This window comes from Cnephaeus nilssonii (genome assembly GCF_951640355.1).
Source record: "Cnephaeus nilssonii genome assembly, chromosome: 12".
Classification (NCBI taxonomy): domain Eukaryota; kingdom Metazoa; phylum Chordata; class Mammalia; order Chiroptera; family Vespertilionidae; genus Cnephaeus; species Cnephaeus nilssonii.
Window position 1 is genome coordinate 42,419,371 of NC_137083.1, and position 12,345 is coordinate 42,431,715.

At 47.0% G+C, this 12,345-nt stretch overlaps 1 protein-coding gene across 1 annotated transcript in view; it reads right to left on the bottom strand.

Moving 5' to 3' along the window:
* Positions 1 to 12,345, bottom strand: part of LAMB1 (laminin subunit beta 1) — a 67,595-nt gene that overhangs the window by 28,762 nt on the left and 26,488 nt on the right. Inside the window, exons 14-20 of the mRNA XM_079785902.1 lie at positions 5,716 to 5,851; positions 4,245 to 4,403; positions 3,284 to 3,411; positions 2,938 to 3,061; positions 2,104 to 2,308; positions 1,088 to 1,231; positions 658 to 889 (exon numbers count right to left, since the gene is read on the bottom strand). Coding sequence (XP_079642028.1) covers positions 658 to 889; positions 1,088 to 1,231; positions 2,104 to 2,308; positions 2,938 to 3,061; positions 3,284 to 3,411; positions 4,245 to 4,403; positions 5,716 to 5,851 — 1,128 coding nt within the window. The remainder of the gene's footprint in view (positions 1 to 657; positions 890 to 1,087; positions 1,232 to 2,103; positions 2,309 to 2,937; positions 3,062 to 3,283; positions 3,412 to 4,244; positions 4,404 to 5,715; positions 5,852 to 12,345) is intronic.

Genomic DNA, 12,345 nt, shown 5'->3' on the forward strand with positions numbered 1-12,345 from the left:
GTTAAGCCAGCATGTCATTCTCTCACAGGGACTATTTCTTATCGAGTGAGCAGGGCTGTAATGTTATTAGAAGCACAGTCTATGTCCCATGCTTATTACATCCAGTGCAGTGCTTTGCACCCATAACAACTCTCCCATTCACAGCTGCTAACTGCAGCGCAGATCTACTTTTGCACATTTTATGTGGTCCGGTCTCCTGGAAACTATAGCTACATAAAATGTTTAAAAAAAAACACACACAACACAAAGCTATTTAAAATGACACATCCCATTTGGAATGGGTTTCCAGTTTGACTGAAATTAGACATTAACATTTCACAATTCGCATCCCCCGCCAGCATCTGCTGGGACAGAGAGATGATTTCTGCCCAGACCTATGGCGACCTCCAGGACGCCCCTCCGAGAGGGCAGATTCACGCCGGGCTTGCTCTCGGCCACGTCCCCAGCCCCAGAACCATGCCTGCCTGGCACACAGAAGGTGTCAACTAGATAGGTACTCAATGAATGAGTGAGTTCCTAGAAAATACTGAAGTGGTCAGAAATGACCGAGCCATCTGGAGCCTGGTGGAGATTCCTTCTGTGGTTTCCCGAAGGTGATGTCGACTCAGCCAAACATGACCTCGCTCCCTTTACTTTCAAGAGGCTGCGCCCACGTACCTTTCACAGTTATGGCCCGTGGTGTAGTCCTGGCAGCTCAAGCACTCCCCCGTCACCGAGTCGCAGTCGTCGGCGTGGCCGTTGCACTGGCAGGGCTGGCAACTCGGGAAGCCCCAGTACCCGGGTAAGCACCGGTCACACTGCCGAGCGTACACCCCCTGGAAGCAGGGGCACTGGCCGGTGACCGGGTCGCAGAAAGCACTGACAGAGCCTTGCAGGTGGCAGTCACACGCTGGAGAGACACGCAACCGGGGAACCACCTTGAGAAACGCATTGCATGCAAGCTCACCCCTCATGCAGGCCCCCGCAGCATGCCCCCGGGCTCCCGGGCTCGACTTCCAGAGGGAAGCACTGCCTCCGAAGCCGGGCTAACCCCTCCAGGATCTGTCGGATAATCCGCAGGAGCACACTCCAGGCCAGATTAACTTACATTTGCATCCACTGGGGCCAAAGCCGAAGGTTCCAGGGGCACATCGGTCGCAGGTTCTTCCAACCACGTTCGGCCGGCACTGGCACTGGCCTCCGTTGGGGTCACAGACGGAGCTTAGCGAGCCCTGAGGGTCGCACTCACACGCTGCAGGGGAAGAAGAGGTCACGGCCTGGGACACAGCAGCGGCTCCGCCCAGAAAGGAGGGCAGCCTGTCTGTCACCCCCGGCCCTGGCCCGGCCTGTCCCCTCCCTGGGGCTCTCTCTGGTTGGCCCTTCCTCCTCGACGCCCTGGGCTTATTCGGAATTCCCACGGAAACCAATCGCATCCCTGTGAGGGACAGGAGGGAAGCCACAGGATGCAGAGTTGGCAGACACAAGCAGGTTTTCTAGGAAAACCGTTAAGGTTTTCTCTCCTTCGAAGCTGACATATCACAGGACCTTAGGACAAAAGCCCAGGGACCTCTGGGAGAGGGTCCGACCCTTCAAAGAGAAAACCACATTCAGTTCTGTGCTGCGCCTCTGACCCGGCCCCACGGCCCTCCCTGCCCGCGGCCACGCTGCCGCCTCAGGCCTCCCGTGTGTGTGTGTGTGTGTGTGTGTGTGTGTGTGTGTGTGTGTGTCTTGCATATTGATTGCATTCGCAATGGGGCTTTATCACTGAAATATTCTTTAAAAAAAAAAAAAAAAAAGACAAACTATTTTTTGTTGTTTTTGTTCATCCTCACCCAAGGCTATTTTTCCATTGATTTTTAGAGACAGTGGAAGGGAGGGGGACAGACAGACAGAGAGAAACAACGATGTGAGAGAGACACATCCATGGGTTGCCTCCCACACGTGCCCCAACCAGGCCAGGGAGCCAAACTGGCGAGGGCTAAAGACAATTGTTGAGACACGATTTTTCTTGTGCCGACTGCCCAACAGCTATCTAGAGGGGGTGCTTTCCAACGTACCTCACGATGCCAAGTGTGCTCTTGGCTCTCAAGAAAAAAGGGCAGACGCAGCTGTGCCAATACCTACCCAAGCCTGTCTGGTGTATCAGGGCGGAAATGCTGAAGATTATGTTCCTGCAAACGTCAGTCATTGGCGTTTTCACAACGCTCCTGCTGTTCTCCAGACATCGGTATCTCTGGAAGATTTCCCAGGCACCGTTGGTGACAGCCCCATCTCCCGAACCTCCCACGGTGAAGATGTCCAGCGACTGACAGAACGGCATGAGGACGAGCTATGAGGAAACGAGATCAGCAAAGTGTTCGTACACGGATGCCCGGCGTCCACAATGACAGCAAGTAAACACATCAAACCCCAGATGCTTCTTTGACTCACGAACAGGAAAAGTCCGATTCTCTTAATAAACCTTCCCATTCGTAAAATCTTCTTGCCAGAAAGGGTTTAGGTAAACCTTAGATAGTTTGATGGTTTTTGAAGTGTCATTTTTAAGACATTTCGTATTTTCAGAAAGAATCAGAGGGTGGAATTTTGTTTGTTTTGTTTTTAAATCCTCACTTGAGGACATGCTTAGAGAGAGGAAGGGAGAGAGGGAGAGAGAAACATTGATCTGTTGCCTTCCATATGTGCTCCGATTGGGATCAAACCCACAAGTCAGGAACATGCCCTGATGGGGAATCGAACCAGCCACCTTTGGTGCACAGGACGATGCTCAAACAGCTGAGCCACTCAACTAGGGCCAGAGGGTGGGGTTTTACTAAAACAAATAAGCAAAGCATCCTTGGAGGTGCAAAGATGACTCTGCCCAGCCTCTCAGCACGGCCGCTCCACAAACCCTCTGGGGAGGAAGATGACCACTTCCCGCCCAGCCTTCCCTGCGCGTGTCGGGAACAGCCCCGCACTCACTGAATCGATAAGCGTGTAGGGGCTCTCCACGCCGCTGTCGGAGGAGGTGTACTGCGGCAGCTCCAACCTGACCGTGTAGTTCACGCCCTTCTCAAAGCACACGGGGCGCGGAAGGACGACGTACCTGCCCCGGGTCAACAAGAACAACAACAAGAGTCAACCTTTAGGTATCCAGCCAGTCAATCAAAGCGCTACGCAGCTCTCTCCGAAGGAAGAAAGTCAATAGTGTTTGCCTTTGACCCTGAAATGGTAACTGGACAACGCACAAGGCAAGATACCAGAAAACAAAGGAAATGTTCAATTTGCATGTTGGTTCTATTGAGCTGCAAACCGCGGTCACACTGACCTCGACCCAGGCGATAAGGACACCACCTGGTTGTCATCATCAGGAACTGTGTTACCGCATCGGCTGCTGGTTGGAATCTTCCCCGGTCGCTGCACCGTGATGACAGCCTTCTCCCAGTGGTCGGGGAGCTGGAGTAAGAAACCACCAATCAAAGGACCGTCTTCACTGGCCCACGGCTCCCGTCTATAAAGACCTCTGCCAAGTTTAACTGGAGAACACTTGCTTGCGTTTCTCTTCCCTCTTTACCATTTCCTCTGCTCTCACCCCAGTTCCAGCCCTAATCCCTTCCCACCTGGACCGGAAGCAGCATCCCAACTGCTCTCCCCGCATCCCCCAATGTCCCTTTCCACCCATGTTAAAACACAGCTCAGATCATGACAATCCCCTGCTCAAAACCTCCAATAGCTTCCTCTGAATACAGAGCCCAAGTTCATTCACTGGTCCTAGCATTTTCCTAGCAGCATGCCTGACCATACCCCTTACACCCAGCTATGTGGAATGACTCTCAAAACACTCTCCTCTCCGCTGCTCATGCTATTCCTGACTTCCTCGTGTCAAAATGTCATGTGTTGAAGGCGAGGCCTACATCTGTTTCTATGAAACATGCTGGCAGCCCCTGGCCCAGCCTCCAGGTGAGAGGCTCTCATTCTGATCTTACAGTTAGGGGCATGTGTGGGTCTGTCCCTGGGAAGTGCAGGCCCTGAGGGCAGGGACAGGGCCGGATACATTCTCGCCACCACCTCTGTTCTAAGCAAGCTTAGGTGCCTAACAAGAGATTGCTAAATGTTCCTGAAATGGAATTCAAGAAAAATGTACATTTTCACATCCATGGAGGCTAGAAAGTCAGAGAGAAGTTCTCTATTCCAGTGAAACCTCCAAGTTTCACAAAAACAGTGTCCATTAGAAGAAAGACTTCTCTACCAATATCCCCCCCATCCCCAATAATTCACGGAGGGTTTACCTGTGGCTCGTAGCGAATTAGGATTTCATACTCCATGGAGTATGGTATGTTGTCAATGAAAAACTCCAAATAAGCCCCTTCCGGCACTTGGACGAAGCCCGCTCCGGTCCAGGAGGGAATCCGGTCCTGCACATACTGCCGCTCCACGATGGTGACCTCCTGAGGACAAGCAGACAGTCTTTGTGTTACTTGCAATGCAGTTCAATTAAATGTAACAGTCAAAGCAATCTGAAGTCACCCAAAGGCGCAAAACTGTATTATTGTGCCTGTTTTTTGTAGTCACATTTTTCCCAGTAGACTGTAAAATGTTTTTAAATGTATAAACAGCAAATTGGTTTTTTAGTTTTGTGGTTGAGGTAGTCTTGGGATATTGGAGGTGGGACTCCAAGACCTAGGACAGACCTTCTGTGATATAACCAGTGGGATGCGCACAAAGGAAGGAAAGAGAACATCCCACGTGCTGCCGTGAGCCAGGCTAGGAGTCACAAGGCATTTCCCAGATTTTCTACGTCAGGCCAATCTTTATTGGACTTATTTCTATCTGCCTTTCTCACTGGCATTTGTTTCAAGCACCAAGGACAAGTGAAGAAACGATACAATCACGAATGCTCACTATTGATGAGCTCATTGTGACTGGCACTGAGGCTGAGAATTGACCAAGTTGGGCTGCTTAACTCAACACGCATTTGGATTTGTTCACAGGGTGACATAATGCCTGTGATTAGTCATCTCCAAAGAAGTCCTGCATTCCCGTGTGTGTGTGTGTATGTGTGTGTGTGTGTGTGTGTGTGTGTGTGTGGCTTTACCCAGGAAGAGGTAGGACCTATGTTATCCCATCCTCCCATCCTCAGATCTGGTCTAGACTTATGAGGTGACCAAAAAAAGGCAAAGAAATGACACCCTGAGTCTTCGGGGGCCAGGCTTTAAGAGACCTGGCAGTTCTGTCCCCTTCTCCTTGGAAGCCAGGCGCCATGTAAAAAGTCTCACTCTACTGCCTCCATCGTGCTGTGAGGAAGCTCAAGACGGCTGCGTGGAGAGGTCATGCAGAGAAAACCGCCCAGCCAGCCACCAGCGGCTTCAGCCACCCACGCCGAAGTGCCAGACACACGGCTAAGCCGCGACATGTCAACGGCTTATTCCACAGCAACAGGAAATGGAAACCTTGTCCTCTCTGAGTACTTACTATAGCAGATCAACAGCGACCGTGCAGCAGAAGAGGAAAGGAGAATGGAAGAAGAAAAAGCACACAAAAATACCCGCAAACACCAAAGGCCTTATCAGTGAATGTCTCGGAGAGTCTGCGAGCCACATATGTATTTAACTTTAAATATGATTGTTCCCAAGCTCCTATGGTCCTGATCCTTACTTGGGGCTCACCGAAAAAATATTTCTGGTTTGTTTACAAAATGTGTACAGGTCATCGCTGCTTCCAAACGCCGCTTTACCGACCTGCCAAGCGCCCGCTACTTACGGGCCCAAAGTTGGCTTCTTCCGCTTCATAGATGTAGTGATCCAAGGTGGTGAAGTAGTAGCCCGATTCCACTTCGTTGCACTGACGTCCGATCATGTGGGGCCGACACGTGCACTGGCCCGACTCCGCGGAGCAGCTGGGAAGGAGCAGAGCGGGTCAGCGTGCTCACCTCTTATAATGGAACCCCCCGGGACGCGGTTGTACATTTGCCATTACACATTAAACGGGGTGCAAGATTCAGGTGGGATCTTCTTATTTCCTTTGGAAAATAAGTACTTGGAAAAACCATGTTCTGTGATTAATCCCAAACGCTGCATGACCTGGTCTTTCACGTTTACCTCCCCTGCCCTGTCTTCACTATGCTCCGTCCACACCACCTTGGGGTTTTCTATCGATATAACAAATGTTCCTGTTTTTCTTTTCTTTCTTTTTTTGATACTGCTTAGGTTGCTTGCCTTATTTTCAGCTGTCACCCCTTTCCTGGGCCTTAGACCCAAATATCCAACTCCTAGGAGGACAGTTCTAACTTAGCTGTCCCAGAGACTAACTGCACTCAGTGCCTCCCATGTTCTCTACCGGGGGAAACACCACCATCACTGAGTCAACCAAGTCAGTGACCTGGAAATTATTCTCTGGATTCCTTCTTCATATCAATCAGGAACCAGCTTCTGCGAATTCGCCTCCTAGGATCTGGTGTCTCTTCCCCTTTCCATGGGCTACGCCGTGCCTTTCTTCCTTCTCTCACTCACAGGAAAAGCAACTATAGTCTCCTAATTGGTATCTTTGTTGCCAGTCTTCCAACTTCCAACCGAAGCCGCTACCCCACAGCTGCCCAGATAAACCTCTCTAAGATGCATGAACTGTCACCACTCCAGTGGCCTTGGGGAGGTGCAACAGCACGTCCACAATCTGGCCATCTCTACCTTTCCAGCCTCATCTCTCCCCTCACCTCCCCCCACACTGAGCTACGTACAACTTCTCAAACGCGCTGGGCGACTCAGGACCTCCTTCCTGCCTCTGCTTAGGCTGTTCTTACAGCCTGGAATGCCCTTCTCCCTGATTCACCCGGCAAAGGTCCACCTATTTCTTCTTTCCAGATTCACCAAGGACTCCTGCTGTGGCACTCCCTGACCATCATCCCACTCCATCAAATGCAACACCTTCTCTTTCATGCCACCACCTCCTTGCAGAAGGAAGGATGTATTTACCACATCTACAACAAAGCTGTCACACAGCAGCTGTTCATTAAAGCCGAGGCCCTGTGTCTTCAAGTCCTACTTATTTTTCAAAGCCCAGCTCAACTTTCATGAAGTTTTGTTTGGTTCCCTCCTCCTACATTCCTACTGGTACTTCCTGAGGCTTCAACTATTCCTTAGCTGTACTGTTAAGACATTTCTGGCCTTCTCTCTGTAGTATAATTATTGGCAGACCTGTTTAACCCCCTCCTGCACTGCCAACTCCTGAGGGCCCGGGCTGCGCCTTATTCACCTCAGTCCGCCCCGCAGGGCCTGGCCCAGGGCTCTGCACGCAGTGTACACACTGGCTCAACAAACAAATGCATGAAGGATAGTTCTGAACTTTAAAAACAAACAGAAAAATAGGAGATTTACTGTAATAACACAACTTTTAAAAATTAGTCCATTACTCTTTTAGGTAATAAAGGCCTCGGGATGAACTATAATTTATTCATTTTGTTCTCAGCCTACATCTGTCTTTTTCCTTAGTATCATGACTTTGTGTACATGGTTAAAACCAAATTATACACATTCATTTTTACTTCATTAAAGTCATGTGGTTTGAAACTATTACTTTAAACCCATTCCCAGACTTCATTTTTTTCCCTCTTATCCCAAAGTTCATTTTAAACCAAGTCTCTAAGTCCAAATAAAGTCTTCTTCTGTACATCATGTGAGTCGTTTTTACCCTGCAGGAATATGAATATTTAACGTCCCGGAGCCAATTCCCAGAGGAGAAAAGCTTGTTCCAATTAGGACCTAGCCCTCTTGTGGCCCAGTCCACCAACAAAAGCCATTTCCAAAAATCCAGGCATCAGACGCTACATCCGATGGACAAAAGAAAATCTTTATTTCCTGCCCAGATGATTACTGAGGGAACTTATGTCCAAAACACGAACCACCGAAGAAAAGAACTTGATTCTTCAAATGCCATCACTAGAAAATAAGCAAATAAAGCTGAGGACAAGGCCAGTGGGCAGACCCCTGGTGTGGCCTCTCACCTGCAGCCCAATTCTAAAGAAGAAACAGCTCCGGAGAACCTGACCAGGTGAAAGGAATCCCCTTAACAACAGCCCTGGCACTCACTCCTCTTTGTGTCCACAGACCTGAATTGTTGTCATTGCTAGGCACGACTCCCATTCACCACACACTCCTTCAGCAAACGCACTCTTGTGGCTTTACCTGCCTGAGCAGAGGGCCCTCACACCTACAGCTCTCGGCATCCGTCCAGCCGTGCTCTGGTGGTATACATCCAGCCACGAATGGGACATTTCCATGGTTTGCCCAGCGGTCATCTCTAATTCGTCTTGTCCCCACCTGCTCGTCACCTGTCCCACTGATTTCTTATATTCAGCTCTGCTATTTCTGTCAGCAGATTAAAAATTTTTCTGATGTTGTAGGTGAGACATAACCTTCCCTTTTCTTTATCCCCAATATCCAAGTCTTATTTCAAGATGTTTCTCAACTCAGTTTCTGCTCATTGTCACTTCCACTCTCCTAGTCCAGTATGTCATCTTTCTATACCTGCTACTCTAGCAACCTTCCAAACTGACCTCTTAAGCTCTTCTCTGCTCCTGCCCAGTCCATCCTGTCTACATCGCCAAGCCAATATTCCCACAGCATTGCTTTCATCATTTCACAATATCCACAATTGTTTCCACTCATATCAAGTCACGATGCCCCTGCCTGGTTTCCAGCAGCCTCTATAACCCACGCTTCTTTCTCTGGTGCCCGCCCTTTAATTTCAGATCAGCCACACTCCTCATACTCTTCCACAAATATTTACTGAGCAAATATTGCTCCTGGAGGCTATGCTTCCTGGTGTTAATACTCTCACATTTTGGTCCATTGTCAACTTTCTTCTGAATCAATCCTTACTTCCTTGGTAAAGTCCATTATTTCTGGCTAAATGATGAGAAAGAAAAATGGGGAGTTGGGGGAACAGTCCTTGTCCTTAAAGAAATTACATTTAATTTGGGAGACTAAAAAATAAAGCAATTGACCAATACAACAAATGAAAATGCTGTAAGTACCTATATAGAGCTACAGGCTAAGTACTGTGTGTTTAGAGGAAGGCATTGCTCATCTGATTAAGGGCAGCATCATGAAAGAGGTGCCTCTGAAGGTCGCAGAGGATCTTGACCGACAGAGAGAGGACAGGAATGACAGGAGCAAAGAGGGTCATGGAGGAAATGTGAGCAGAGATGGTCCAGATCAGACCAGATCTTGACCTTGCCACACTCACTCCCTCTCCATGCCTTCAGCAGTCTTCTTCCTCGCAGCTAGAAGGCTTCCCTGCCCACTTGTTACATCTCTCAAATCTCACTCATTTTTTAAAAAGCCAAGCTCAAATACTACCTCCTCCATAGTGAGACAAAATATTTGTTACATGTAATTATCCTTTCCTGTGTTCAAGTAAAAATCACATTGAATAGAAATGGTACATTTAAAAGTTTGTATGTTAACCCCACAAATTGCCCTGTAACTAGATATAGATTTAATTCATTTAGATCAGTAAGGTAGAATAAGGATGTAAGATAAGACAAAATAAGTCAGGCCTTATGGTAGGAGATTAATGACCCAAAAAAGATGTCCATGGCCTGATCCCCAGAATCTGTGGGTATGTTACCTCACATAGCTCAAGGGACTTTGCTGATGTGATTAAGGTTAAGGACCTTGGGATGGGCCCAATCTAATCACATGAGTTCTTAAAAGTGGAAGAAGAAAGCAGCAAATGGGTAAAAGTTGTGACATGAGAATAATTGGTCTCACAGCTGCTGGCTTTGAGGACGAAAGGAGAAGGCCATGAGTCAAGGGATGTGGGCAGCCCCGGGAAGCTGGGCACGGCCCCACGGAGAGCCAGCAGGAAAACGGAAACCTCATCCCAACCCAAAGCAACCAAATGCTGCCAACAACTCTGGTCAGCAGGAAACACGTTTTCCTTTAGAGCCTTAATACAGAAACACAGCCCTACCGCCATCTCCATTTTTAGTCAACAAACATTTCTCACAAATACAGAAATTAGCAACTTGTTTCATTGGAAGGAACGTTCTATTTCACTTAAATAGTGTTGAGTAGAGCAAATACCGTACAGTTTTAACTTTTCTCTATTACTAAGAAACTGGGAGAAAAATGAAAGGATAAAAAGATCATTCATAAGAACCATCATGGTTCAACATTGATTTCTGCTCCATCGTTCTGATTACAAATAAGGGTTGGTTCCACATTGATTAGCAGTCAGCACTACTCATTTCATCCAGAGTAGCTCCACTCCTCCCCCAAAGTAGGATACTTTCTTAAAGGGAAGGAGCTGTGCTCTGCAATCCTTTTATGTTCAACTTCCTGTAATTAACAAAGGGTTAGATGCCCACTCAGTACATTGATGAGAACACATACTAATTTCTGCTCTTGTTTCAAAGTGTAAGAAATTTCATTTCCTCATTTATTGAGCACTTGCAAGGCCCACTGTGCTGGATACAAAGGGAGATTCTAGAACAAGTAAGACGCAATTCCTGTCTAAAGAGACCTTTCGATACAAACAGCTATAATACGTAGCCAACTAAAATAAGTGGGAAAAGAGATGCAGAAGTGATGTGTTGTTGAAAGATCAAGTGAGGGCAGGGGACTTTGGTCTAGGAGTTAGAAGTCTTCAAGCCAGATATCAAAGTCCTAAATTAATTGGTAAAATGATTTTGAGGAATGATACAACAGAAGGCCTTCTCCTTTCGTCCTCAAAGCCAACAACTGAGTCAAATTATTCTGTCACAACTTTTACCTGCTTTTCTGCTTTCTTCTTCCACTTTTACATTTTTAAAAGTTTTTTAAAGCATTTGTAAGTAGTATTTACCTAGCAACCATTCTTATTTATCCATTAAAGCAGGTTATCTGGTAGATGAAACTTCATTAGCCTGGCTTAGGTTATATTATTTACATTAATTAGGTCTTACTGCTTAAAAATATTCAAAAGTCCAGATTAGCTGTCAACATAATAGACCTGGGTTACTAAGCTTTTATTGTTCTCCAAGAATCCATTTGGCTCATTATACAATACGTTTTAAAAGTTTTTCCACTTCACATGACTTTTACACTTAGTTCAGTCCCTGGCCAAAGTAACTAAGGCATGTTTGGGATCACATTTAGAGACTGCCTCTCCTAAGGGGCACATATGTCGTTTTTATATTTTAAAAATATTTTGTTTCTCAAATTCTTTAAGTTCATCGACATTTAATCAATACCTACTATGTGTCCAAGGTGAAGTAAAGGAATATTATCAGATAGAAGATACTGATGAGTGGTTGCTACAAACCATTCATTTAGCAAGTATTCCCTGAGATTCTGCAATGCCCCAAGCATTCTCCAAGTGGAACCGGTGCTTCAGAAGCCTGGGCCTCGACCACTCCCATGGGGGGTCCTAGAGAAAGTCCCCTTGGGGGCCAACTTGGAAAAGGATCTCGACAAAACACTGCAGAGGCACAGGAAAAGAGGCAACTTGAAAGGGTCTTTTTTCCATCAGTCATGCCAAAAGATAGTGTCTCATCAATCACGTTAGAGAGATCAAATCACCTGCCTTAAAATTTTCACTAAATCATTTGCTTCACAAACTCTCTTGATTAGCACATTCTGGTTTTTATACATTTTTTGCAGGAGACAGGAGGGGCAGCTCAGGGGTTGTGTATGGGTGGATTCAGAGACAGGAAATGTGTGTACAATAGAGAAAAAGAGGAAGGGAGTGTAAGTAATAGAAACCATTTGGGGTAAAGGAACATAGGACATTCCTGAGTTTATGACATAATTTGGAAAATTATGCATGCCATTTTCACCTACGCGAGGAGCGCTCGAGGTGTGATGACAGTTTTGAATTGAGGAGTAAGTTACTGAAGGAATCAGTGCGTGTTCTGGGAGTCACAAAGGGAAGTCAGAGAAGTGGTTCCATAAGCAGGCAAGTAGTTGGTGTTTCTTTCCAGCTTTTATGGAATTATCCTCGCTTCCTCCCCTCTGGAGGTTTTCGAAGAATAGACATTCAGTCCTGGAGTTCCAGAGGGCTACATACACGCTGTGCTGAGTTTGCTACGCATTCTGGAATAGGACAGACCCAAATACAGAGGCCAAACAGGACACGCTCTTGCTGCCTGGAATCCCATTCCCTCCCAGCAGACTTCCATGGTGTTGAGAAATAATCTTGTAAAAGAGTCAATTTTTGAGTACATAAAGCTTGCTCAATGAATTCAGCATGTTCTCTCTGGGAAAGTTCAGGGCCAAGGAAACATCTGCCTGTTCTCTCAGCAGCCACTCACCCTATCTTTACCAGATGTTCTGAATCTGATCCTGTAACCAACGGAGACCAAAACTCTCTCTGACTCCAAGGTGGTTAATTAAACGCCCAGAAATTCAACAT